Source organism: Rhinatrema bivittatum, chromosome 14 (assembly GCF_901001135.1).
Source record: "Rhinatrema bivittatum chromosome 14, aRhiBiv1.1, whole genome shotgun sequence".
In the NCBI taxonomy this organism is placed as follows: Eukaryota; Metazoa; Chordata; class Amphibia; order Gymnophiona; family Rhinatrematidae; genus Rhinatrema; species Rhinatrema bivittatum.
In genome coordinates this window covers 51250622-51273500 of record NC_042628.1, presented here as the reverse complement: position 1 = coordinate 51273500, position 22879 = coordinate 51250622, and the positions used below count along the sequence as shown (strand labels likewise).

The 22879-nt window shown below is 46.0% G+C and overlaps 1 protein-coding gene across 2 annotated transcripts; it reads right to left on the bottom strand.

Annotated features, from left to right (window-relative positions):
- Positions 1–2961: 2961 nt before the first annotated feature.
- CNFN (cornifelin) lies at positions 2962–22594 on the bottom strand. 2 transcript variants are annotated; one of them, XM_029576813.1, is made up of 4 exons: positions 22446–22594; positions 8203–8313; positions 6366–6502; positions 2962–5774 (listed from the first exon to the last, which is right to left on the bottom strand). In XM_029576813.1, the coding sequence occupies exons 2-4, from the start codon at positions 8309–8311 to the stop codon at positions 5685–5687; spliced, it is 336 nt and encodes a 111-aa protein (XP_029432673.1). In that variant the 5' UTR covers positions 8312–8313; positions 22446–22594; the 3' UTR covers positions 2962–5684. The 2 variants fall into 2 exon arrangements, with proteins under 2 accessions (XP_029432673.1, XP_029432674.1); XM_029576814.1 differs by lacking the exon at positions 22446–22594 and adding an exon at positions 17769–17787.
- Between the last annotated feature and the right edge of the window lie 285 nt (positions 22595–22879).

Genomic DNA, 22879 nt, shown 5'->3' with positions numbered 1-22879 from the left:
AGACAGGCACACAATCAATATAATAGCCTAGCCATAGCCATTAGCGCAATAGCCACCCAGTAACTATTCTAACTACTTAGTTACTGACTGTGTATGAGTGTTTGTGTATTACCTTAGAGTCAGTATCACGCTAAGTGTTCTTCGCTGCCCAGTATGCAAGTGCTGGCCCGTCCGGAGCAATTAAATTATTTGCTTGCTGTCATTGACATTCATTAATTTTTATTTTATTTTTTTTACAGGCGTGAGTTTAATGACACTGTGTTTTGCTAGCTAAGGTTTGTGTTTATGCTCCATTGTGTAGGCACTGATTTTATTGAGTGATCCACTTTCTTCTTGTATTATTATGTATGCAAGTTGTACTGCTGGTGGTGGACTGATGATCAATTAATAATTAGTATTACAATAGCTATTATTATAACATAGCTTAGCACTGAGAGCACATCAGTAGTACTATTTATTTATTTAAAAACGTATATAGCGCAAATCAAAATTACTAAGCGGTTTACAATAAAACATTCATAAAAACATAATTAAAACATAAGCAAGACACATTTAAAACATAAAATACCTTAACACTAGCTGACTACATTCATAGTCATTTTTGGTCCATAATCGGTACTGGCCTTCTATTATACGTCAGTGCACATCATAAAATCTGCTGCCTACTTAAGTTCACATTAAGCATGAGCCTGAATTTCTAAATTTTAATAGAGAGAAATCTTCCTTTAAACTTTGAGGGAGAAAATTCCACATTACAGGGCCCTGCACATAGAATAGTCTCTCATGAGATTCGTCAAGGCGAACAGTCCTAGGAGAAGGAACGTTCAAAAGCATTTGGCTAGTGGATCTTAAGGTGTTGCGTCGGAGGTGGACCCTTGGGCAGAGGTGGGGTTGAAGCAACCCGTAGGCGAGGACCTACGGGTCCCCACCATCGGCAGGTGGAGTGGGCTGAAGGCAGAAGCCGCTGGAGCTTCACCTATACCAGCCCTTGTTCCCCGCGGGTCACTGAGGAAGAACGTGAGGGTTTTACTGCTAGTCAGATTTCTGAGGAGGAGGGGGAGGAGACCAATGGAAATGGTTGTAATGGCAATGGTGGCAATGTAGTTGCCGCAGATAGTTGCCAGAGTGCAAAATCCAAGCGCAGCACCTCTATACCAGCTGATGATCATTGGCCAATGGCAGTGACCCTGACTATTACTACTACTACTCCTACTACTACGATAACAACTACTATTTATTTATTTATTTTAAAGATTTTATATACTGACAACCGTTTGCACATCGTATCGGTTTACAGATAACTTAAAAACTTATAAATTACAAATAACTACTAGTACTATTAGTTGTACCACAAGTGTCCCTACAGTAAATAAGCAGCTGTTTAAGGATACTAGAAAGAAATTTCAGCTCAGGAGTCACTTTCATACTCTGGGTGATCAGAGGTTTGCAGAATGTATCCATTGTAAAACAAATTGTGAGCAAGGTAAGGACAGGTCAGTGGGAAATGGGGAACAGAGCAGGAAGAGGGGTATTTAAAACCCCTCCCCCCAAATATAAAATCCTAAGTATGCCCATGCAGCAGGGGGAGAAATAGGAATGCAGAGGGAGTAAGGAGGGGGGGGGGGGGGGGAAAGATGGGTAGAGGAGGAAGAAGAGATTGGAGAATGAGAGAAAAGGGGTTGGGGTGAGAGAGAGTAGTTGTTACAGGAGAGCATGGGGAAAGAGATTGTGATGTGCATGGTCTGTTGGGGGGGGGGGGGGATGGAGCAGGAGGGAGGAGACTGGTGGGGATGAGCTGGGGTTGAGGAGATGAATGATTGATGGGATCTTGAGTCTTCCTTGTGTCCACATTACCTGCTGCTCTGGACATTTAGATCCAGGCTGGTCAGTCATACTCATTACCCACTGTGATCTGTTTTAGTTTTTCTGTTTTTTGGGGGTGCTGTAATTTGTGTTGAGCTCAGCACCCCAATCATTTTCAAAGGTTGGCTTCTATGGGTGTATCAACTAATTATCTCTTGTCTAAATAGCAAAGGTGAAGGAATCTTCAATATTTCCTGTATGATAAGGGGCTATGAGATCTGACAAATATTTGGGCTGGCCCCTACGTATGGGTTGAAAGACCATACAAAAACCTTCAGTTTGAGATGGGAAGCAGTGTTCTCTGTTCTGGACCCATATCAACTGCCTGATTCCAGAAGACAGGGTGCAAAAGGGATGAAAAGTCAGGAAGGAGTATTCTTCAGAAGAGCAATAATAACTTTGCAGCTAGTTAACGTTTAACACTGTCTCCTAGTGCCGGAAGATCCCAGACATCAAGGAGATTTTGGAAAGCGAATAAATATTGCTTTGGTTAATAAACAATCAGTAATTATTGATTAACCAGGTACCTCAATCTGATAGCTGGAAGATGTTCTGTAGCAGACTTTCAGCAGAGCATGACACCAGATAGGAGAAGAGGAGGAAGCTGAGAAGGAGATAAGTGTCGCTAGTTCATGCCCATCTAGAACGCCACAGCAGCTCCAGCCTTGGCCAATCTGGATAGCAGAAAACCTGAGCAGGGAATTGAACCCAGGTTCTCTGCATGGCAGCCTGCAGTTCACAGATTACCTTCTTAGGGTCTGATTCATGAAGGCATGAATGGGAGAAAGGCCTTAGTCAATCAGGCCCTTGGATTGGGAACCTACGCAGACCTGGTGATATTCTTTGATTTTATCATACAAAAAACCCAGAAAAGGCCCATGGTCTTTTCTAAGCACTGAGGTCTAGACAGAACCTTCTACAGAGCTGTGAAACTGATAGTGGTTTTACCACAATCACCCTGTGTAATATGCAAGACTTTACCTTGAATGTACAAATGAGAAAGAGTCATCAGATGCTTGACAGCGATTCTTTCCTCTGCATGATTATACAGACAGCTAAATTCTCATTCAACTAAATTTTCAAAGGCAGGCCAATTCTTATACTCCATATAACATTTATTGCAGAATACAAACTGAAAAATACAGATTTTATTGGAGGAGGAAATGGAGGCAATATAAACCGGCACAAAGTCTTTGCACTGTGTCACAGATGGATTGAGGCCGCCTTTGAACACTCGGCTGATGCAGGTAAAAAAGCAGTGCTGTCTGTGGAGTGTTAGAGAAGCAGGAGCATAGGTATAACTCAGAGCTGCTATATGAAACGGAGAATACACAGTTTCCTGCCCTAGACTCAACCAGTTAAAGCAAGCTTGTTGATAGATACAAAAATATACCCCCTCTTCTGGTGGAGGGGGTATATTTCCCTAGCGGGGAAAGAAGGGTCACACAGGATCTTGGGGTACCATTCACTCAAAGTCCCACAGCTCGGAGGGTCAGATTCTTCCGACTGGGTGAGGATATATCTCCAAGGCCCAAGGTGTAGGGACAAGCTCTTTCTCTTCTGAGTCTTCTAATCTTGTGTGTGTAAGTGGATATGAATGCCAAATAAATAGGCGGGACCCTCAGACTGAGTATTCCAAAACAAATTTTACTGCTGCAGATCTTCAGTAATATATATATTGGACAGTATATGCACTTGTTTTTGAGACAGCCAGTTATTATCTCAGTTCTCCAAACTTCCTATGCAGGTGTCCTTCAGTAATAGGACATCAGGAATATCTCAACCTCCAGGGCATAGAAAAGTGAGGATCCTGGGTGGGCAAGGGTATCCTAGGTATAGCAGAAATTACCTTCCTCAAAATACTGTAGGAACAAATGTGATCCCATACTCCACACATCTCCAAAATGTAATTCTTCCCAGGGTGAAGACTTTGGTGGGGGTCTCCAGGTGAAAGGAAAGTTCTTACTCACAGTTCTCCTCTTCTGATGGCATACTTATAATTGGGGAGTACCTAAAGGAGTCATCAGCTGGTTGGGAAAATCTAGGGGAATTAGGGCAGCAGGCAAAACTTAAAGGAGATTGCTTAAGGGCAACTAACCTTTTTGTTAGGAAAGTAAATAAAGGGAAGAAGATATAGAGGCCACCATAGTTTTCTAAAGAAGTAGCTGAAAAGGTAAGAGAGAAATGGTTAGTGTTCATAAACTACAAGAGATCGCCAAAAGAGGTAGACAGGTGACAATATCTGGAAAAATGAAGAGAAGCTGGGAAAGTAAGCAGGAATGCAAATTTTCAAATAGATGAAAAAATAGCAAATCTAAATTGGAGGAAACAAGACCTTTTCTTAGAGATGTTAGTGATAGAAGGAAGTGCAAAAGTGGCATTGGGAGACTCAAGAGATGAAGGGGAGGAATACACTATACAAAAACATACACCCTGATGATAAGCAATAGGAAGGGGGAGGATTTCTCTCTCTGGGGGACACGTGTGGGGTCTCTGGGGGGGGTGTTTGTGTGTGATAAAATCTGCTCCTCACTTCTGCCTCTGGGGAAAGTTGAGATCTCTGCCTTTGATGTCTCTCGATAGAGAAGTGAGGAGGTCTATTCCTGATTTCTCTCTGTGGGGGAATGGTGAGGAGTTGGCCCCTGATTTCTCTCTGTGGGAGAGTTGACAGCTCTGTCCCTGCTTTCTGTCTGTAAAGGAAAGGTGAGAGGTGCCTGCTCCTGCTTTCTGTCTATAGGGGAGAGGTGAGGGAGCCTATTCCTGATACCTGTCTCTCTGGGGGAGAGCCCTGTCCTTGATTTCTTTGTAAATGGGAATGATGGGGTTGGGGGGGGGGGTCTACTCTTGATTTCAATCTCTGGGGTAGAGGTGAGGGCTCTGAGGGGGAGTGGTGAGGGGTTAGTCCTTGATTCCTCCCTGGGAAATATTCCTGATCATTTGACTAAGATTACAAAGAGAACAGAGAGGATTATAATATTTTATTTGTTGATAAAATACAATAGCACCCACTAATTCAAATAATATTAATAACTAAATAATAATAAAAAGATCAGAAATTGCAGCTAATAAAATCAATATCAATATTTTGGGTTGTAAGGTGCCAGGCAAGATAATTTTTTGTATAGTACTGCAGTGCATTTTGGGAGCTGTAGTCTTGGATTTTCATTTCTATTCTGTTAAATAAGAATAGGTCCCTGAATTCTGAACAACTGAGAAAGCGCGTGTGTGTGTGCTTGTGCGCACTAAGAAGGACTGGATCAGGCTGTCACAATTGTCCTAGATCAGTGACATTATTCATTTAAAATTTAGACACAGCCAGAGAAAAAGAGACTTAGATCTTGCTGCTGCATTGATGGACTGATGTATTAATTCTCATCTTTTGTGTTTGCGGCCTTAGAAAGATTCCTTGCTGCCAGGTTACTTCTGTTCTGCTCTCTGAATTCTTGTCCTCCCAGTGCCCCTCAGGTTCCGTGTAGACAGATGGGGGGGTTTCATTCAGGTGCCAGGGCAGACGTACCAGTTGGACTTGGGCCAGCATGCACTCTCCATCCCAGAGGTCCACGGAGCCCCACAGTTGTGCAGCCCAAGAGGTCACAACTCTGGATCCCTGGAGCAAGAGGGGCCCTCGGTCTACCTTTACGTCATCTCCCCTCCACTGATAAAGCTTCAGTGCTTGTTCTGTTAGCTCCTAGCAGGCTCAAGAGCTTTCTGGCATTCAGCATCCACGAGAAAAGCGCTTTGAAATTTTCTGACAAAAGGCCAAGAGCAGAGGTGAGCTGGGGTGGACAAACGGAGAGGGACAGACTGATGGACTTCCTGTGTTACTTTCTCATCTTCAGTTCCCGGGCCATCTGGCAGAGGGTACACTGCCCACAGCAGAAAAGGCAAAGAAAGTCATTGCAGATGGTGCCCTATAAAAGACAGAGAGACACAACACTTCCTGAATCAGCTGTGGCCAAACACCCTCTGCCCCTAGCTTTATCCACCTCTTTCAGCTCCATTTCTTCCACTTTTGTCTGTAATTCGTTCCTTGGTCCCTTTCTTTTGTATCTGTCTGCAATTCTTCCTTTTTTTCTTGTAACTCTTTCCTCAGTCTCTCGCGTCTGTTTGTACCCTTGGAGCAGAAATTGCTGCAGCTTATTATATCACTGCCTCCCTCCTGTTGTGCTTTTGGGATACAAGTCCCAAGAACTGTAGCTGCAGCACGCACTTTGGACCTGATTTTCAAAAGTACTTACATGCTTAAAACTGGGCTTTGCACGTGTAAATGCACTTTACCCATGTGAGTGGGCTTTTGAAAATTGCTACAGGATATGCCATTAAATAGTCAGTAGGTTCTACATGTGTAACTCCTGTGTGTCTTCTATAACCACCAGCCCTGCTCAAGCCCCCTTTCCCAGCTGCTGTGTTTTGGCTGTGAGGTGCGCTTCCCTATGCTGATAGCTGTCTGTTCTCTTTCCCCGGCTGCCCGTTTTGCCCGGACTCTGGGCGTCCGCAGGTACCTCGATGTGGTAGCGTTCCCTTAGGCCCGTGCGCATGGCAAGGACAGTGCCAAACAGTAAGGGCAGGCAGCAGCATTCTCCATAATCCTGTGCCACCCGGCAGGCCAGGATACAGGGGATGAAGGTGCCACAGAGACCTGTGGAAAGAAGGAGAAAGGGAGCACATCAGTACCGATAGAGTCCCAGCTTCCAGGCGGGAGGGAGGGAGACACTTGACAGAGCGTCGTTTTGCACTGATACATTGATCACAGATACACAGTATGAAATTATAGAACACCAATTGGTTAAGTACCATAACCCATCTTGCATGCTCCTGCTCCTCCATGCCAACTGCATAACAGCAGGGGAGGAACTGACTCTTCCACTGAATCAGAACAGAGAGGCGTCGGTATCCAAAATTAACTTCAAAATTTGCAAACAAATCCCCAAGGATATAAAATAACTTAAAAGACAATGTATGGTAAGTCTCTTACCGCCTATAAGAGTCTCATGCTTATGTGACATTACTTGACTCTCTCTGTTCATAATCAGTATTTACAGATCCCTGTATATATATAGGCTTACCAACTCAGCACTCCTCCCCTCCAAAAAACAGTCTCCCCCTCTCCACTTCTACTCCACTCTCCCCTTGCCCATACCCCACCCTTGTAGAAATCCATGCCCAATGGCATCAGCAGCACCAGTTGGTCCTTGAGCAAACAGACTTGTCTGGTCGCCCATGCTTACAGGCTCACAGCAGCCCTGTCTCCCACGTGGGCTTCTTTCTAATTAGGAAGCCTCAGTGAAACAAGTGAAAGGGGCTACTGAAAGGCCTGTGAGCATGCGCTGGCTCACAGTTTCCGGGATTGCTGACTGCCACCATTTTTTACCTCTAGCCTCTGGACCCAGAAACAGCTCGCAGCTTCCCTGCTGTGGGGATGGGTGGGTAGAGAAGAGGGAGACTGAGGAGAGCATGAAGTGTCTGTATGTGTTGGGATAGGAAGGGGTGACAGTCTGCTGCTAGGGGGACAAACAGAATAGATTGCCAGCAATTATTTTGCTGGTTTAAAAGTCTAGTTGGCTACCGGTCTTCCTTTAATTAAAATAGACCAGGCTGGCCAAATACCATCCAGCTGACAACTCTGTGTATACAACATAACTGCGCAGCAAGTTCTATCTGACACTTGCTTACAGATCCATGCATGTGTGACATTCTGTGAATCATTACTCATAGATGTCCATGCATGGGTGGGATCCTGTGAATCATTACTTACAGAATCATGTGTGTGTGTGTGTGTAACAGAATTTATTTCTTATTTGGGTTTACAACCTGCTTCACCATACAATTATGCCCGAAGCAGCATACACTTACAAAAAATACAATCATCTAAAAATAAAATAGACAGACAACTGCAGCACAATAAACACAGATAAATAACAAAGAAAAAAACAAAGTAGAACTTAAATGTTAAGGCAACTAGCAATAGACATAAAAATAACTGAATAACCACCATCTGGACGTTTAAAAAAAAGTAAACATTACATAACATCCTAATAAAAAAATAACAGAGGAAAAAGGCTTGATCAGCTTTCTGAAAGCGAAATCTAGGTAATCAGGCATTTATGAAAATCACCAGAAAAGTGGTTCCACAAGCTTTTCTTCTAGTGCCCTCCAAACAGATGTCCCTCAAGAGGACCCATGTGTTTCTGTGTGTGTGTGTGAATCATGTGAATCATGACTTAGATGAGCATGTGTATATGTGAGTGTCCGTCCTGCGTGACATCTTTTTAATCATGACTTACATATGCCCATGTGTGTGTGTACCATGCATGACATCCTGTGTGACTCATGACTTACAGATGCCCATGTCCTGAAAGCAGTCCATTACGTCAGAGTTCCAGGATATCTTCTGGCTGGAGTACTGGGCTTGGGTTCCCTGTGGCTGGCTGGTGATGGCATTAGCCATGGCTAAAAGAAAATATCAAAGTAAGCCTTAGAAACTGGGAGATGCATGTTGGAGAAGATGGAGGTGAAACCACTTTTTATTCCACACTTCTTATGTGTAAATAAGATACATTGGCAATAAAAGAAGAGACTGTACACACAGCCTTTCTGGGGAAATGGGCAGGCCCCGTGTTGACTTTTCTTCAAGGATTTGTTGCTGCTGCTGCTGCAGGTGCCAGTTCAAGAAAACAGCTGGCAGCAGGCCTGGATAGCAACTTGGCCCCTATCAAAATTTGGAGCCAGTGGCAGTTGTTTACATTGCTTGGGCCTACACCTGGGTCAGGAGTGGCCAATTCTTCTGTTTTATTCAGGAAAATGCTGCTTAAGCATGAAAAGGGCACACAATGGACCTGTTTTCAGTCTGGCCATAGATGAAAAAAGAAAGGTGACTGACTCTAGGATTTTAAAAAGGAGGGAAGCAGATACTATCTCTCCTCCTTCCTCCCTCCCTCCTTCCCTCTTTATTTTTCCAGGTTCCTCTCCATCTCCACCTACCACCTGTCATTTCTCTTTATTCCAACCTGCGTTTCTTCTCCATCTCTCCTTCAGGCACCCCTCCTTCTCCCCTCATATGCCTTTCCATGGCCTCCTCCCCTGCCACGGTGCTTTTCATCTCTGTCTCCCCCCTCCTTCCCCATCCTCATGAGACACTGGCACATAGGGCCCATGCCTGGAATCCATGTATGCATTTATTTAATCATATTTAGCGCCCACCCGTTTCTCTGAAGACACTCTGATGTTACTCTGCACCTTACCTGTGTGGGGATGCCCTGGGATCCCCGCCACATGGCCCTAGCTCCTGAATCCTTTTGGAGTTAGGCAGCAGAGGGAGGGGTGCGTTGCTGGAATGGCCAACCCCCCCTGCTGGTATAAAAGCAGCTTGCAGCAACGCAAGGTGTGGCAATGCAGTTTTTCGTTTAAAGTTGAGAAGATGCAGGAGATTTTTTTTTTTTTTTGTTTGGGCCTACTCCCGTCTGGAATCCAGGAGCGGTGGGGAAACCATTCCTTTCCGGTATACTCCTTGTCTGGTTGGGTTGCCTCCAGAATTTTTTTTTTTTTTTTCATTTTACTGGTTAATGGAGTTTTTTTGCAAAGCCCCCCCCCCCACACACACACACTGTTTCTTGGCCTGGAAAGGGATTATGGGGAAGTCTCTTTCTAGGGTGGTCAGGATCGGAAGACTTTTCCCACTCCATCCACAGCCTGAGGTTGGTGGCCGGTGGTGACCTGCTGCAAGAGAATTCCAGAGCTTTGGACTTCCGAGTGAAGGCTTTGGGAAGCAGGTTTCTGACCCCACCCTTCCTGCCCTGAAGTGGGGAAAAACCAGAAGAGTGGTTTGGTTCCCTGCTCCCCAGACCTTTCTTCCAAAAGATCCTGTGAGTAAGAACGTTTTGTTACACTTGAAGACCCTCATCCAGCCTTCATCCTGGGGAGAAGAGGTATAAGTGCAGACGGAGGCCCTGCACTTTTTGTCTACCAGTAATTTTGGAGGAAGATTTTTTCCATCCAACTTGGATACCCCTGTCCACCTGGGAAGCCTCTTTTTTCCCATTATTTATTTATTTAGATTTTTTATAATCAGCTTTTCGGCACTTCAGAGTGTACATGAAAGCAGATTACATTCAGGTACTGCAGGTATTTCCCTATGCCCATGCCCTGGAGGGTGAGTTCTTTCTGTGGCCCATTTACTGAGAAGCACTTGCACAGATAGAGTTGGAGAATGGGGATAACAAGCTGTTTGTGCCTAGAAGTGGTGTGTAAAGTGCCACTATCTGCTTCTGAAGAATTGCCTCAGTAAAGCTTTGTTTGGACACCCAACGCGAGCATCCAAAGCATTCTGTTGGCACTCACATCCCTTCCGCGGAAAGTGAAACGAGACCTCCCCAGGGAAAAGTAGAACAGAATCATCCCTGACACCGTGGCTCCTGGGGCATTTCTCCCCCCTCCCCTGTTGGTAAGAGCCCAACACCCGAGGGATTGTAAGGAAGAACAAGAGTTGGCCTTGGGAGCCATCTATCCCTATCTTCTAGGCTCAAGCACTGGAACAGGAGTTACCCATCATAAAACACTAAAATAAAAAGAAGCCGAACACAATGACCCAAGCCTACAGAAAGGCCTTAGAAAAAAAAGGGCTTAACCAGTTTCCTGAAGTGCAAATTTGTGGCCAGATTAAAGGCAAATTGATCCAGACATGAGGGAGAAGACAAGAAAAAGCTCATTTCTCGGTACATATTATACTACCCGACAATGCCCCATACCCCGAGCCATCCCTAGGGCAGGTCGAATCACCACAGCCTCCCCTCCATTTCAACATCGTGTTGGCAAGTGCTCTTAGTTTCCCAACGGCACGGCTCTCCTCCCCCCACTCCCGCCAGCTCAGTCTTCCCCTTCCACCAGCAGGAGAGCAACCAACTTTCAGAAATAATATCTCCTAACCCACCAGACCCCCCCCCCCCCCCCCCCCCCCCATCCTACAGTCCTCCCCTATTCCACGCCCTCTCCCTGGACCTTTTCATCCTTGCCTGCAAATCATTTTTTTTAAGCATTAGGGCCTGGTCCTAGGCCCAATGGTGGAGGAAGAGGTCATAAGAACATAAGAAAATGCCATACTGGGTCAGACCAAGGGTCCATCAAGCCCAGCATCCTGTTTCCAACAGTGGCCAATCCAGGCCATAAGAACCTGGCAAGTACCCAAAAACGAAGTCTATTCCATGTAACCATTGCTAATGGCAGTGGCCAAAAGCGCTGACAGTCTGTGAAGGCAAGAGAGCCCCACTCCACCCCCTCCAGTATGGAAGACAGGAGGTTTAGGGCCACTGTGCACCCTGTTAGATTGTCACTGCTGCCTTTGCCACCAGGCCTAGGACCTGCTGCTTAGAAAAAGGTCCAAAGTCGAGGTGCAGGATGAAAGTTGCACCTAGGGGTGGGCAGGGAAGGAGGTTTTCTTGCAGCAGAGGCCAGTGGCTGTAGAATTACTGGCACTTACAGTGACGGTTTAAAGGTCCTGCCAGCCCCCAGGCCTCCCTGAAAGAAAAGTGGTCAGGCCAGCAAAACACCTTCACTCTGAAGTCATGACTGCACAGGGCTCACTAGGCTGCAGCCACCAGCAGGCATTCAGACTTCAGTGACGCCAGCAGAGGACGTGCTGCTCTCCTCCCACCGGTGGAAGGAAGGGAGAAGGGGATATTGTTAGAGGCGGGATTACATCTGGAGTGGGAGAGGACGGCGGTGGGAGAAGGGGAGTGAAAGAGTCCTGCACGTACCTAACGATGCCTCAGTCCTTCCTCCTCAGATTCCTCCCTATCACTCCCCCCAGGGTAGCCCAGGGCAGCGCACAGATTGACACGAAAGGCAGCCCCAGTTGGCACCCCAGGCGGTTGCCATGCTTGGCCACCCATTGTGGCAGCTCTGATTCCAGATTTTCTCTCCAGCTCCCCCTCTCAGTTTCTTGGGGAACAGTACTATGGACACGAGAGCGGTAGCCCAGTAGGGCAGGGTCATAGTGATCGTGTGCATCCTGAGCTCTTAGCTGTTTTTCCTCCATATGCATACCTGGGAACTTTTGAGTTGTGGTCACCCTGAGATTGTTGTTGATTAGCAGAGGGTGGGGGGGGGGGGGGGGAAGGAATGGAATAATATGTATCAGCTTTCTCTCTTCCACCCCCACATTTTCTCCTTCTTCCACCCACCACCATCACCTATCCCCTCCCGAGATGACCCAGTATACTTCCCCTTCCTCTCTCCCTCACCCAACACTCTCTTTGCTCCCACCCCCTGTAAGTCTCAGCTCCATGACTTATGCATCCTCGCTCTACCCTTGGCTGAGTCCTGGAATCACAGCTGCAGACTGAGTTTGTGTGTATTGCAGCCTCTCTCCAGTTTCTCCCCACATGCTGCTTGCAGTGTTTGCTCCAGGCTCGCCCCACTTCTCCTGTTCCTTTCAGGCTGACTGAGGAGGGGGAGTGGCTGAGCTGTATACAGCGAGGCCCTGAGATTTCTAGTGTTTCCCCTGAGAACCTGCCATTAAAGCAAATTCCCAGAGTCTCAGGGTGAGATCCTGAGAGTTCCCAGGAATGCCCATATGGTGCGCACTTCCTTTGTAATCAGGAAGAGTAAAGGGGGAGAGGGAGTGGCTGCAAAGGTTGGAGGGGCAGGCTTACTGCGTCTCCAGCCTGCCGTTATTACTGCTGCTGATCTGATCGCCAGGGAGAAACGGAGCTGGAGGTGGTCTTCCTTTAAAGGTGGCAATGTTTGGTGCGGCTTTGCCAAGATGTCCTGTATTTTGGAGAACACAATCGTTTCAAATAAACCCAATATGTACAAGAAATGAATATACACAACACCATACAATCTTGCTCATACTATAGAGCTAAACAATTCAAAAATAGACTATGCGAATATTTTTATACCATCTCAAAGTGACCATCATTACACCTAGGGTTGTTAATCACACGTGACTATAACTCACCCAGAATAAGGTCACGTGTGATTAACAACCCGAGGTGTATGATGGTCACTTTGAGATGGTATAAAAATATTCGCATAGTCTATTTTTTAATTGTTTAGCTCTATAGTATGAGCAAGATTATATGGTTTTTCTATATTTTGGAGATGCATCACTGGCCACCCTAGACCTAGAGCAGACCCAGCTTTCATTTCCACTGCTATCACCAGCAGCTGATACTTTCTGACCTTCAGTATTGAGTCACTTAGCACTTATACTGACAGATTCAACTTTGTGGCTGCCCTAGGCACTGTTGGTGTTGTGCTGCCCACCCCAATGTCAGATTGGATCCCTTAACACTTTCTTCCCCTATAGATCTCTTTCTCCATTCTCGCCCCCCCCCCCCCCCCCCCTACCTCCAATTCCATTCCCACCCTCCATGGATCTCAGACCTGATCCCTCAACCCCCATAGACCTTGGATTTTATTTTTTTCCCCTTCCTTCTGGACCTCAGATCTGATCCCTTTTACTCCCATCCTTTGATTCCTTTCTTTCCCTAGCCTCAAATCCGATCCCTTAACCTCTTCCCCATTCAAACCCCCAATTACTGTTTTCTCTCCCCCCAACCTCGTTCCACTCCAATATCACTCTTCCATCTCCCTTAACCTCCCTTGGAGATCTCTGATTCTGTTCTCCTATCTCCTCTCCAAAATCATTTTCTTCCCTCGCCCACCTCTGATGTCACTTTCTCTCCCCCTTCCCCCCTCATTCACGACCTCCAGTCAGCAGTGGTTCTTTATTCCCAAGGACCCATGAGAAGAGGAGTGGTTCTCACCATTGGTATTGCATGAAGAGGAGTGCATGTGCACTTCAACCCTGTTGGCTGTATCCACGAGTCAGTGGCAGCCAGTCCCTTTTGAACCCTATGGGCCAAGTCAAGGGTGATCAGTGGTGACCCTTCAATGGCCACATTGGAAGCAGTGGCCAAGGTACTGCAGTGGTGGAGGTGCAACTGCACTCGGCCCCCGCTGCAATCAGAGAGCACCAGTACAGCTCAGTCAATTCCAGCCCAAGTTGCTCAGAGTAAGGGAACTGCATGGGCTCAATCAACTGAGCCACGCACTTGCTCAGTGCCCTGCGAGTCACAGGAGTGGGATGTCCCTCTTTATTTTCATTGGAGGAGTCCCAACTGAGCAGAGGTTGGAGGCAATGGCTGTCCTTCACTTCCAGCAGACTGCACGGAGGAGAGGGTCAACAGGTGCTCTCGTCTCTTCTGCCTGATGGCAGGGAGCAGCTCAATAGACAAAACTGGCAATGGCTATAGTTTGCTCTACATGCTGCCCCCAGAGTTTTGCCACCCTAGGCACAGAGCAGGTGTTGACTGTGCATAATTCCAGGTCTGGTTGGTTTTCAGTCCCAATGCTACTATCAGTTCTCACTGTGTGACCTTCACCTTTGAATCAGCAGCCTTCCATCCCACCACTGCCATCAACTCTCATTGTGTGACCTTCAGTACTGCTTAACCTTGACATGCTCTGGAGAATTAACGTACAGAAGGGAGGAGGAGCAGGAAAAACTGTATAATCTTGGAGCGACACAGCAGCTAGAGCCAGCAGACCAGGAACATGATCTAACCAGAGATAAAAAGGGCCAGCGCCAGAATCCTGGAATTGTCCTTTCTGTAGTTTAGAAGTTTTAATTTTACTGTTGTTTTTTTCATCTTTTTAAAATTTAACCTCATTGAGGGCAATTTTCAAAGCCATGTGCAAGGGTAAATTGACTACCTAGAAATTGCCCTCACGGATTCCAGTGAAAACATCCGTGTGTGATTCCACAGGGCAGGAAGTTTTAGCCAGACTGAGGGGAGGTGTCTGCAGGGTGGGAGTGGAAAACCACATGCGATGGTTGTATTTTCACATCTATGTGCATTTCTGCACAAATTTTACCCACTGAAAACGCAGGAGTAAACATCTGCAGGAACGTTGAACCCATGGCAGTTTCCAAAGGGAAAGTAGGCAACACCTTCCCTTTGAAAATTAGATGCAAGTTCCATGGCTGCAAAGTACTCAAGGAACTTGTGCCCGGGGGCACAGTTTGAAAATTGCCTCCATCCTGTATTATTTTGGCAACACATGTCTCTGGCAGAGAGAGGAATGAGTTGGTAAGAATGAGAGTAAATGTAGCATTGGACCCTTTCTTCTGCCCAGGAAGACATCGGGCATTACCATCAGGCTTTGGATACCTGACTTCTCTTATTTCCATGAAAATTAAGATATCTGTGTCCAGTGACGGCTTTAGGTTTTTGCCACTCCCATTCCTTCCCCTCTGCCTTCCTTCACCAAGGAAGATCGGACATATCAGTGAAGTCTGGGGTCTAGAAAAGATGGCATAGAACCTCGGTAGAAATCCTGCACCTCCAGTTGTGCAAACATTATCTCTGTCCAAAGAAACTTCCCCAACAACTCGTGCAGTGCAGAACTAGGGTGTTTCCCCTTACAACTCACCATTTAAAAACATTTCAAATTCTGGTGTCACCTCAGTAACAGTGGCAGAAACCCCCTCCATTGCCAAAGGCTTGGTGAAATAACAAAATCAAGGCCGGAGGAACCACTAGGCGAACTAGGCCTGGCCCTAGGGCACAGACCATTAGGGGGCGCGAGCCATGTGGGGCCACGAGTGGAGTGCGACCAGGAGGCTGGCATGATCGGGTGGGGGCGGCACGAGGCAGAAGGTGCCTAATCCCCTTGCATAAAACTCACTCAGAAACTACTTATTAAAAACATTTATTACCCGCTCTTCCTACGTTCAGAGTGGGGTGCAATATAAACATACACAGTCAGAAGAACAGGGGGAAGTAACAATTCTTCAGGAAGGGGGAAGCAACATAGAAGTACCAAGAAAATAAGTACCAACCCTGTCCTACCATAACTGCACTAACTCCCAGGACTCAAACAACCTCTTCCTATGTAAAGGCAGCACTTCAAATATTACATCGTGTCCTGAAACACCAGTGCAACTTCTGTTGGGAAAACAGAACAAACTGGACTGCTGCAGATCCTATAAGGAAACTACATGCCAGCAGCAGACCTCAGCTCTGTCACACATGCACCACACAGAGAGACCCTTAAATGCAGAATAAGTGACCACAAATTAGAAATGTGACGGCAAATATTGAAATGGAAGCTCCAAGATGGCCGACTCTGCACCAGAGAAAGAAAAAAAATGCTTTTCTTCCTGTATTAAGCAAAATATAAAAGATATGCACATTCCCAAAGATGACATTTATTTATTTACATTTCTTTCTCACGGAACCACATTTGCGGTCTGCGAATCGCAACATGATAAAAAAACAATACAAATTCATTTAAGAATCTGAATATTAAAAACATAGTAGCACCACCTACAGAAAACGTCAGCCATACTTATACATGTACATAACACAACAAAACATCTCTCCTGATAAAAATACCAAGCCAAAAACAATGTACTGACAATATCACCCATCTACAGCCTCCAACCCGCATCTAGCCATTTCCCTGACCAATATCCTAGCACCTAGCCATCACGGTTTTTATTATGTATATGTTTTGTGAAAAGCCAAGCCTTTATTTTTTTTTCCCTAAAGCCTAAATAATCATCCAGCTTATGTTAGCCGGCAACAGATTCCATAAAACTGGCCCAATGGGACAAAAGGCGCTGGCTCATGTGATGCCATAGCTGCACCTCCTTTCTTGAGGGTTCAGTTGATACCAAACTAATTATTCCTTCAGTATTCCAGTCACTAAAATAAATATAAAAAGCTTTTCCAGCTTTGTTGTCTGGACATTTTATTTTTCTAATTGTGTTGGTCCTGATCTCTTTATTCCACTTTCCTTGTCAATCCTCTCCAAACTCATTTTCCAGGGTTTTCTTTCCAGTTTTGGTATTTTCTCTCTTTTCGCTCCCCACAACAAATAACGAAATTTCACCTTTGTACTGATTCTGTCTTTCCAATCATTCCCTTTCACTCATCTTTTTTTCCCCATCTCCTCTAGCCAACTCTTTTCATGCTCTCCCACCACCATCTTCATCTTTTTACCTCTCTCCTAGCTACCTCTCTATTATCGGCTTGCACCCTCTCTCATTGCTTCCCATCTTTGCTTTTACTCCTCTGTCTCGCCCATCCCATATCTTACTCCTATTGACTATCTTCCTCTTTTCACCTCCTGCCCATCTACCAGTTTTCCATATCATTCATGCCCCAGCTCTCCCATTCTCCTTTACAAGCCCTATTTCCTCTTCTTGTTTTTCACCCATCTTCACCCACTCCCTGTTTATCTTCATTAGATTGTAAGCTCTACTAAGCAGGGACTGTCTCTTCTGTGTTTCTGTATAGCACTGCATACACTGAAAGAATGCACGACATAAGTTCCCCTTTTCCCTCTCCCCAGCCTTCATCTACTTTCCTATGTCTCATCATTCCTTTCCTTTCACTCATTCCCTCCCCTGGCTCAGCCTGCCCCATTTCAATCCTCCTATTCCCTCAATAGTCCCCAGGCTCATTCCACTGCAGCCCTCCAGCTCCTTTGCACTATCTCTCAAACCTTCCCCATCCTTCAGCCCCCCTCCTTATCTCATCTCACATCCTCTCATCTGTCTTTCACTCCTCACACATGCCCCATCTAATCAATGAGTCCCCAGGTTGTCTGCTGTCCTGGATTCCCACTGACCCTCCCCTGTCCCCAACTCTCCTCTCTACCTCCCAGGCCCTGAGTTTCCACTCTCTCAAGACCTCACTCAATCTCTCTGTCCCCATGCCCTGCCTCGACTGAATCCCTGAGCCCCTAATTTTCCCTACCCCTCCTACCCAGAGCTTCAGAACTGCTCCTCCTGCTTCCAAGGGCTCTCTCACTCCCTATCTCCCAGGCTCCTCACCGCTCTCTGCAGCCTAGCCCTGGCCAGCAGGGGATCAGGGTGAAGATCCAGCATTTCTAACCTGCTCCTCCTGTGCAGGCGCTTCTCTCTTTTTGTGGTGCAAACAGTGGATCTGAACTGCACAGGAAGGGCAAGAGCAGACAGCAGTGGGAGTGGCTTAGAAGCAGTGAGGCCCCACCCTGTTCTCCTGCCAGCCAGTTTGAGTAGGGCGGCTCTCTCTCTCCTTTGGCCTAGAGGCATTATAAGGGGGCAGGTGCAGCAGCTTTCCTTTTTGGATTCAGTGGGTCACAAGGAAGGAGCAGCTAGGTCTCTCTTCAGACCCACAGGCTTTAATAGAAAGAAGGCAGCAGTGCTTTTTGGCTCTGTGGTTGCTGGGAGCTGCAGAATGTGTCTGACTGGAATTGGCAAATACTTTGTTCCATCTGCTACCCTCAGATTTTTACCACCGCAGGCAAAATGTCTAGACTTGTCTACATCTGTATTTTTAGCTAAATCTGAAACTAAAGATATCAAACTATCCCCGCATATCCTCAAAGCATTTCCATTTTTTTTCCTTCCTAGAATCTCTGTTCCCATCTCACTTCCACTTTCCACTGCCTCCTCAAGAGACGTTGAGGTACCTGAGTCACAGACCCATGGGGGAGCTTTCAGATGAAGATGGACATAGGAAAATGGACACAGGAGCCACAGAGAAGCAAAAAACACAGAGCAGAACTAGAAAAAAGTGCAGAGGAGAGCGACAAAAGTGATAAAAGGGGATGGCCCAGTGCTCCTGTGCTGAGAGGCTACGCAGGCTGGGAGCTCTTTGGCTTGGAAAAGAGAGGGCTGAGAGGGGACCTGAGAGAAGTTTATGGAATGGGTAAATAAAGGACGGCTATTTACCTGTTCAAATAATACTAAAACATGAAACTCCATGAAACCAACAAACAGAAGATTTAAAACAAAGTGTAGAAAGAATTTTTCCACTCGGCGCACTGTTGCCAGAGGATGTAGTTTAGGAAACGAACATAGCGGGGTTTAAAAGAGGTTTGGACAAGTTTCTGAAGTCAAAGTCCGTAACACATTATTAGCCAGGTAGACTAAGTGAAGCTACTGCTGTCCCTGGGAGGGAGCACCAGGAATTAGATCTGTTTTATGGGATCTGCCGGGTACTTGTGGCCTAGATTGGCCACAGTCAGGGACTCAATGGACCTTGGTCTGACCCAGCATGGCAATGCTTATGTTCTTATGTCCCAGTATTGGCTCGATCCAGATAATTTTTGCACAGATGACTCAGTGTTTACAGGTGGTAGAGAATTGGATGATGCCACATGAACGAGTTCTGGCAAAAATTGAATTTTTATGGGTTAGTTGCACTTTACCTGCTGGTGATATACCTCCATTCCAGTTTAATGGGAGGAATTATTCATTTTGGACAGCAACTCGTGATCTGGGAATTTTGTTAGGCTTGAGATTGACTTTTAAACCACAGATTGGAAACATGTTGAGAAACATTTTTTAGGCTAAGGATGCCTTAGGTTTATATTAGGTCAAAATGATTTTCGTGCTGTGGCTCAGGCACTTATTCTGTCAACTTTAGATTATTGTAATGCCATCTGTTCTGATTTTCCAAAAAAAAAAAAAAATCACCTCTGGGTGCTTCAAATAGCCCAGAATGCTACTGCTTGAATAATAGTGGGTCTTGATCAAACAGAGCATATAACCCCAGCTCTGAGTGATTTACACTGGCTTCCTATATTCTTTAGTGTACAGTTTAAATTTATAATGATGATCTTTAAAAAAAAAATTGCAAGAAGATGGACCGGGATGTCTGAAATGACTGAGTCTCTGGGTGGCCAATGTGGCCATCAGAACAGGGAAGGTAGAGGTTCTGACACATAGGGAATGTGACCTCAGGCCTTCTCTGTGGCCACACCTGTTTTATGGAACAGTCTTCCATTATCTTTTGCATTAGGGTTGAATCTGAAAAGGTTCCAGAAAGAATTAAAAATGTATTTATTTAATCAAGCTTATGTAGAAGCAACATGCTAATAGTTTGAATGGAAAGGTAGAGGTTTTGATGGAATGTATTAGTCTATTAGTCTGGATCGTGGCATTCCCCAGGGCTCCTCTCTCTCCTCTACCCTCTTCAACATTTACATGCTTCCCCTCACCACCCTCCTCACCAACCTTGGTATCAAACACTTCATCTACGCAGATGATGTGCAAATTCTCTTCCCCTTTTCTGACTCCCTCCAGTCCGCTCTCCAAAACTGGGAATCTTGCCTTTCCGCCATCAACCAACTCCTCACAGGCATGCACCTTGCCCTCAACCCTCAAAAAACCGAACTCCTCATCATTTCCACTAAACTCCCATCACTCTCTGTCCCCCTCTCCTACTCCTCCACCACTTTCCACTCGCACACCCGTAACCTGGGTGTCCTTCTTGACAACCAACTCACCTTCAAGCCCTTTATCAAATCTATTTTAAGTGACTGCTATTTCAAGCTACAAACTATCAAAAAACTCAGACCCCTACTGCATTTCTCCGACTTTCGCAAAGTACTTCAGTCTATTATTCTCTCCAAAATCGACTACTGTAATGCTCTCTTCCTTGGCCTCCCCTCCACGCACACCAAACCCTTGCAACTCCTACAAAATGCCGCAGCACGTATACTTACAAACACTAAAAAAAGAGACCACATTACACCAACTCTTATCGAGCTACATTGGCTACCAATACAATCACGTATCCTCTTCAAAACACTAACCCTTATCCATAAAAGTATTATAAACGAAAACCTCTACTGGCTCTGCCCCCCCTTTCTTCCACGCACCTCCACAAGACCCACTCGTCCAGCCCTTCAAGGAACTCTCCGCATTCCCACTATCAAACCCTACAATCTTATCTCAATAATGAACAGAGCTTTTTCCCTCGCTGGCCCTACCCTCCAGATCTGCGTACTGAGACATCCACTCCTAAATTTAAAAAAAAACTAAACTAAAAACATGGCTTTTCCTACAGGCCTACCCGTCCTCTACTCCCACCATATGATTGTAATCTGGAATCCCTGTTTTGTGCCACTGATTATTTTTGTAATTTTGTAAATAAGTTCTATTTTATAATTTTGGTTTCTTGTTTCTCTGTTTACTTATAGTTTACTGTTCCATGTAAAGGCCTAGCCTATAAGTTCCAAGTTATTTGTAAACCAATACGATGTGCAGACGGTTGTCGGTATATAAAAAAATGCCAAATAAATAAATATGTGTATTGTTTTTATTATCTGATATGCTGTGAAAGCTGTTTTAGTGTACGTAGCTTGCTGTAATCTGCTTTGTATAATACTATTGATGAAAGTGGAATATTCATTTTGTAAGTGAATGTTAAGTGCTAAGGGTTACGGTGTGGGGCTTCAGGGAAAACATTCCCAAGTGGGGTTCCCACCCCCCCCAGGAAGTTGAGCAGCAGGGGGTGGAAGGAGTGGGTCACCCGTTTCCTCCCCTCCCAGTGGGCTGGGTCATGGCTGTGAATAACAGCCTAGCAAGGGGACAGGAGAGAGGCGAGCAGCAGCATCGGGCCAACCAGCGAACACAAGAAGTAGCGGTGGCCGGGGAGGTCGGTGTACAGCTTCTGCCCCATCAGCTCCATCCCACTGCCTCTCCCGACTTAATGTCGGTGCGGAGCCCTCCAAAGTGCAGGGTGTGAGGCAATCATCCCGGCTCTTACCCACCCCTCCCCCGAACAGGTTCAAGACTTCATTGTGAGGATGCAATATTAGGACAACTAAGCACTCTAAAGTGGTCACCAATGTGACTGGACTTTGCACTGCTCTCCCTGTCTCTTCTGCTGCTGTCTGTCTCTCCTCATTTCATCCTCAGTCTGTCTTTATCTCTCCATCCCCATCTCTGACTCTTTCTGTCTCTTCAAGCCATCTTGATTTCTTTGTATCGGCCCCATACTTCCCTCTCTTTTGTCTCTCCCAATCTCTCTCTTCTCCCTCCCTCTGTTTGGTCACTGAGTTATTATTTGCCTGTTGCTCTTCTGTGCAGTCATTAATTAATGAGGGGGTTGGATTGGATTCTGTCCCCTGCCTGGAGCTGTTTACTGTCATGGCACCTGCACATCAACATGTTTTCTCCAGTCACCATTGCAAGGAGGGCAAGCGAGGTGAGAACTCAAAATGACTGTGCAGCAGGGCAGGAATTAAAGACTTGAGTGGTGGATTAGAGGTAGGGGCTAGGGATCAGCAGAGAGGGGTCTGTCACAGAATTTGGGTCAGTAAGGTTGTAGGAGTTATGGCAGAGGAGGACACTTCACTATCATGTATAGGTACACCTCTTACTAGCACAACCAAATTGTGTGGTACATAATGCTTTAAGACTATTTAGGTGTTGCCTTCAGAGGTAGCTACCATAGGACTCTGCGCCACTTGAGGTACAGAGAGATTCTAGTGCACCCCTGTCTACCCCTCCCCCACCCCACAAGTGAAACAAGATGGAGAGGTACAGTCAGAAAGAGATATCTGCAGTGAGTCCAAATACAGGCATAGAGGGGTAGGAAGGAGACAAAGACAGGCAAAAGGGGTATAAGTTAGCCCAGGATGGGGATAGAAATGAGAGAGAAGGGGCGATTGTTGAGCAGAGGGGACAAGGGAGAGAGAGTGTCAGGGATGGAGAAAAATGAGACAGAGGGAGAATGGTGGGAATAGAGATAGAGGTAAGTGGAGAGAGCCAGGGTGGCAGGCTGCTGTCCTCCTACCTCCTGAGATGGACTCCGGGTCTTGTTCTCGTCAGTACAGAAGCTGCTGCTGTGTGTGAGCAGCGATCCTAAGGAGCCTGACTTTATACCTGCGGCTGCTCCCCTTTCATTAGAATGGCAATGACCCAATCGGGAAACTCACAAAGGTGAGAAGTGACAATGGAAGATGAAAGAAAAACCAGACACACCTGTCCACTCCCTCTTCCCCCTGCCTTTGGTGCAGCCCTCTCTGTCTCGCTCTTTCACCCCCTCCTTCCCTTACCGTCTCATTCGCCCTCTCTCTCTCTCCCTTCTCTCTCTTTCTCTCCCTCCCGTCTCTCCTCTCTTTCTGTCTCCTACCCTCTTCTGCCCTTCACACCGCTCATCTTGGCTATTGGAAGAACGCTTGATTTCTTATTTGTTTATTCTCCTAGGCTAAACCTTTTTTTGTGTGT

Bases quoted from the DNA above. Each gene is read 5' to 3' on its own strand.
- CNFN (XM_029576813.1), bottom strand. From the start codon at position 8,311: ATGGCTAATGCCATCACCAGCCAGCCACAGGGAACCCAAGCCCAGTAC. The intron at 6,503-8,202 runs GTAAGTCATGAG...TTCTTTCCACAG, and splicing joins CTTTCAGGACATGGGCATCT to GTCTCTGTGGCACCTTCATC. The intron at 5,775-6,365 runs GTACCTGCGGAC...TGTCTTTTATAG, and splicing joins GGGAACGCTACCACATCGAG to GGCACCATCTGCAATGACTT.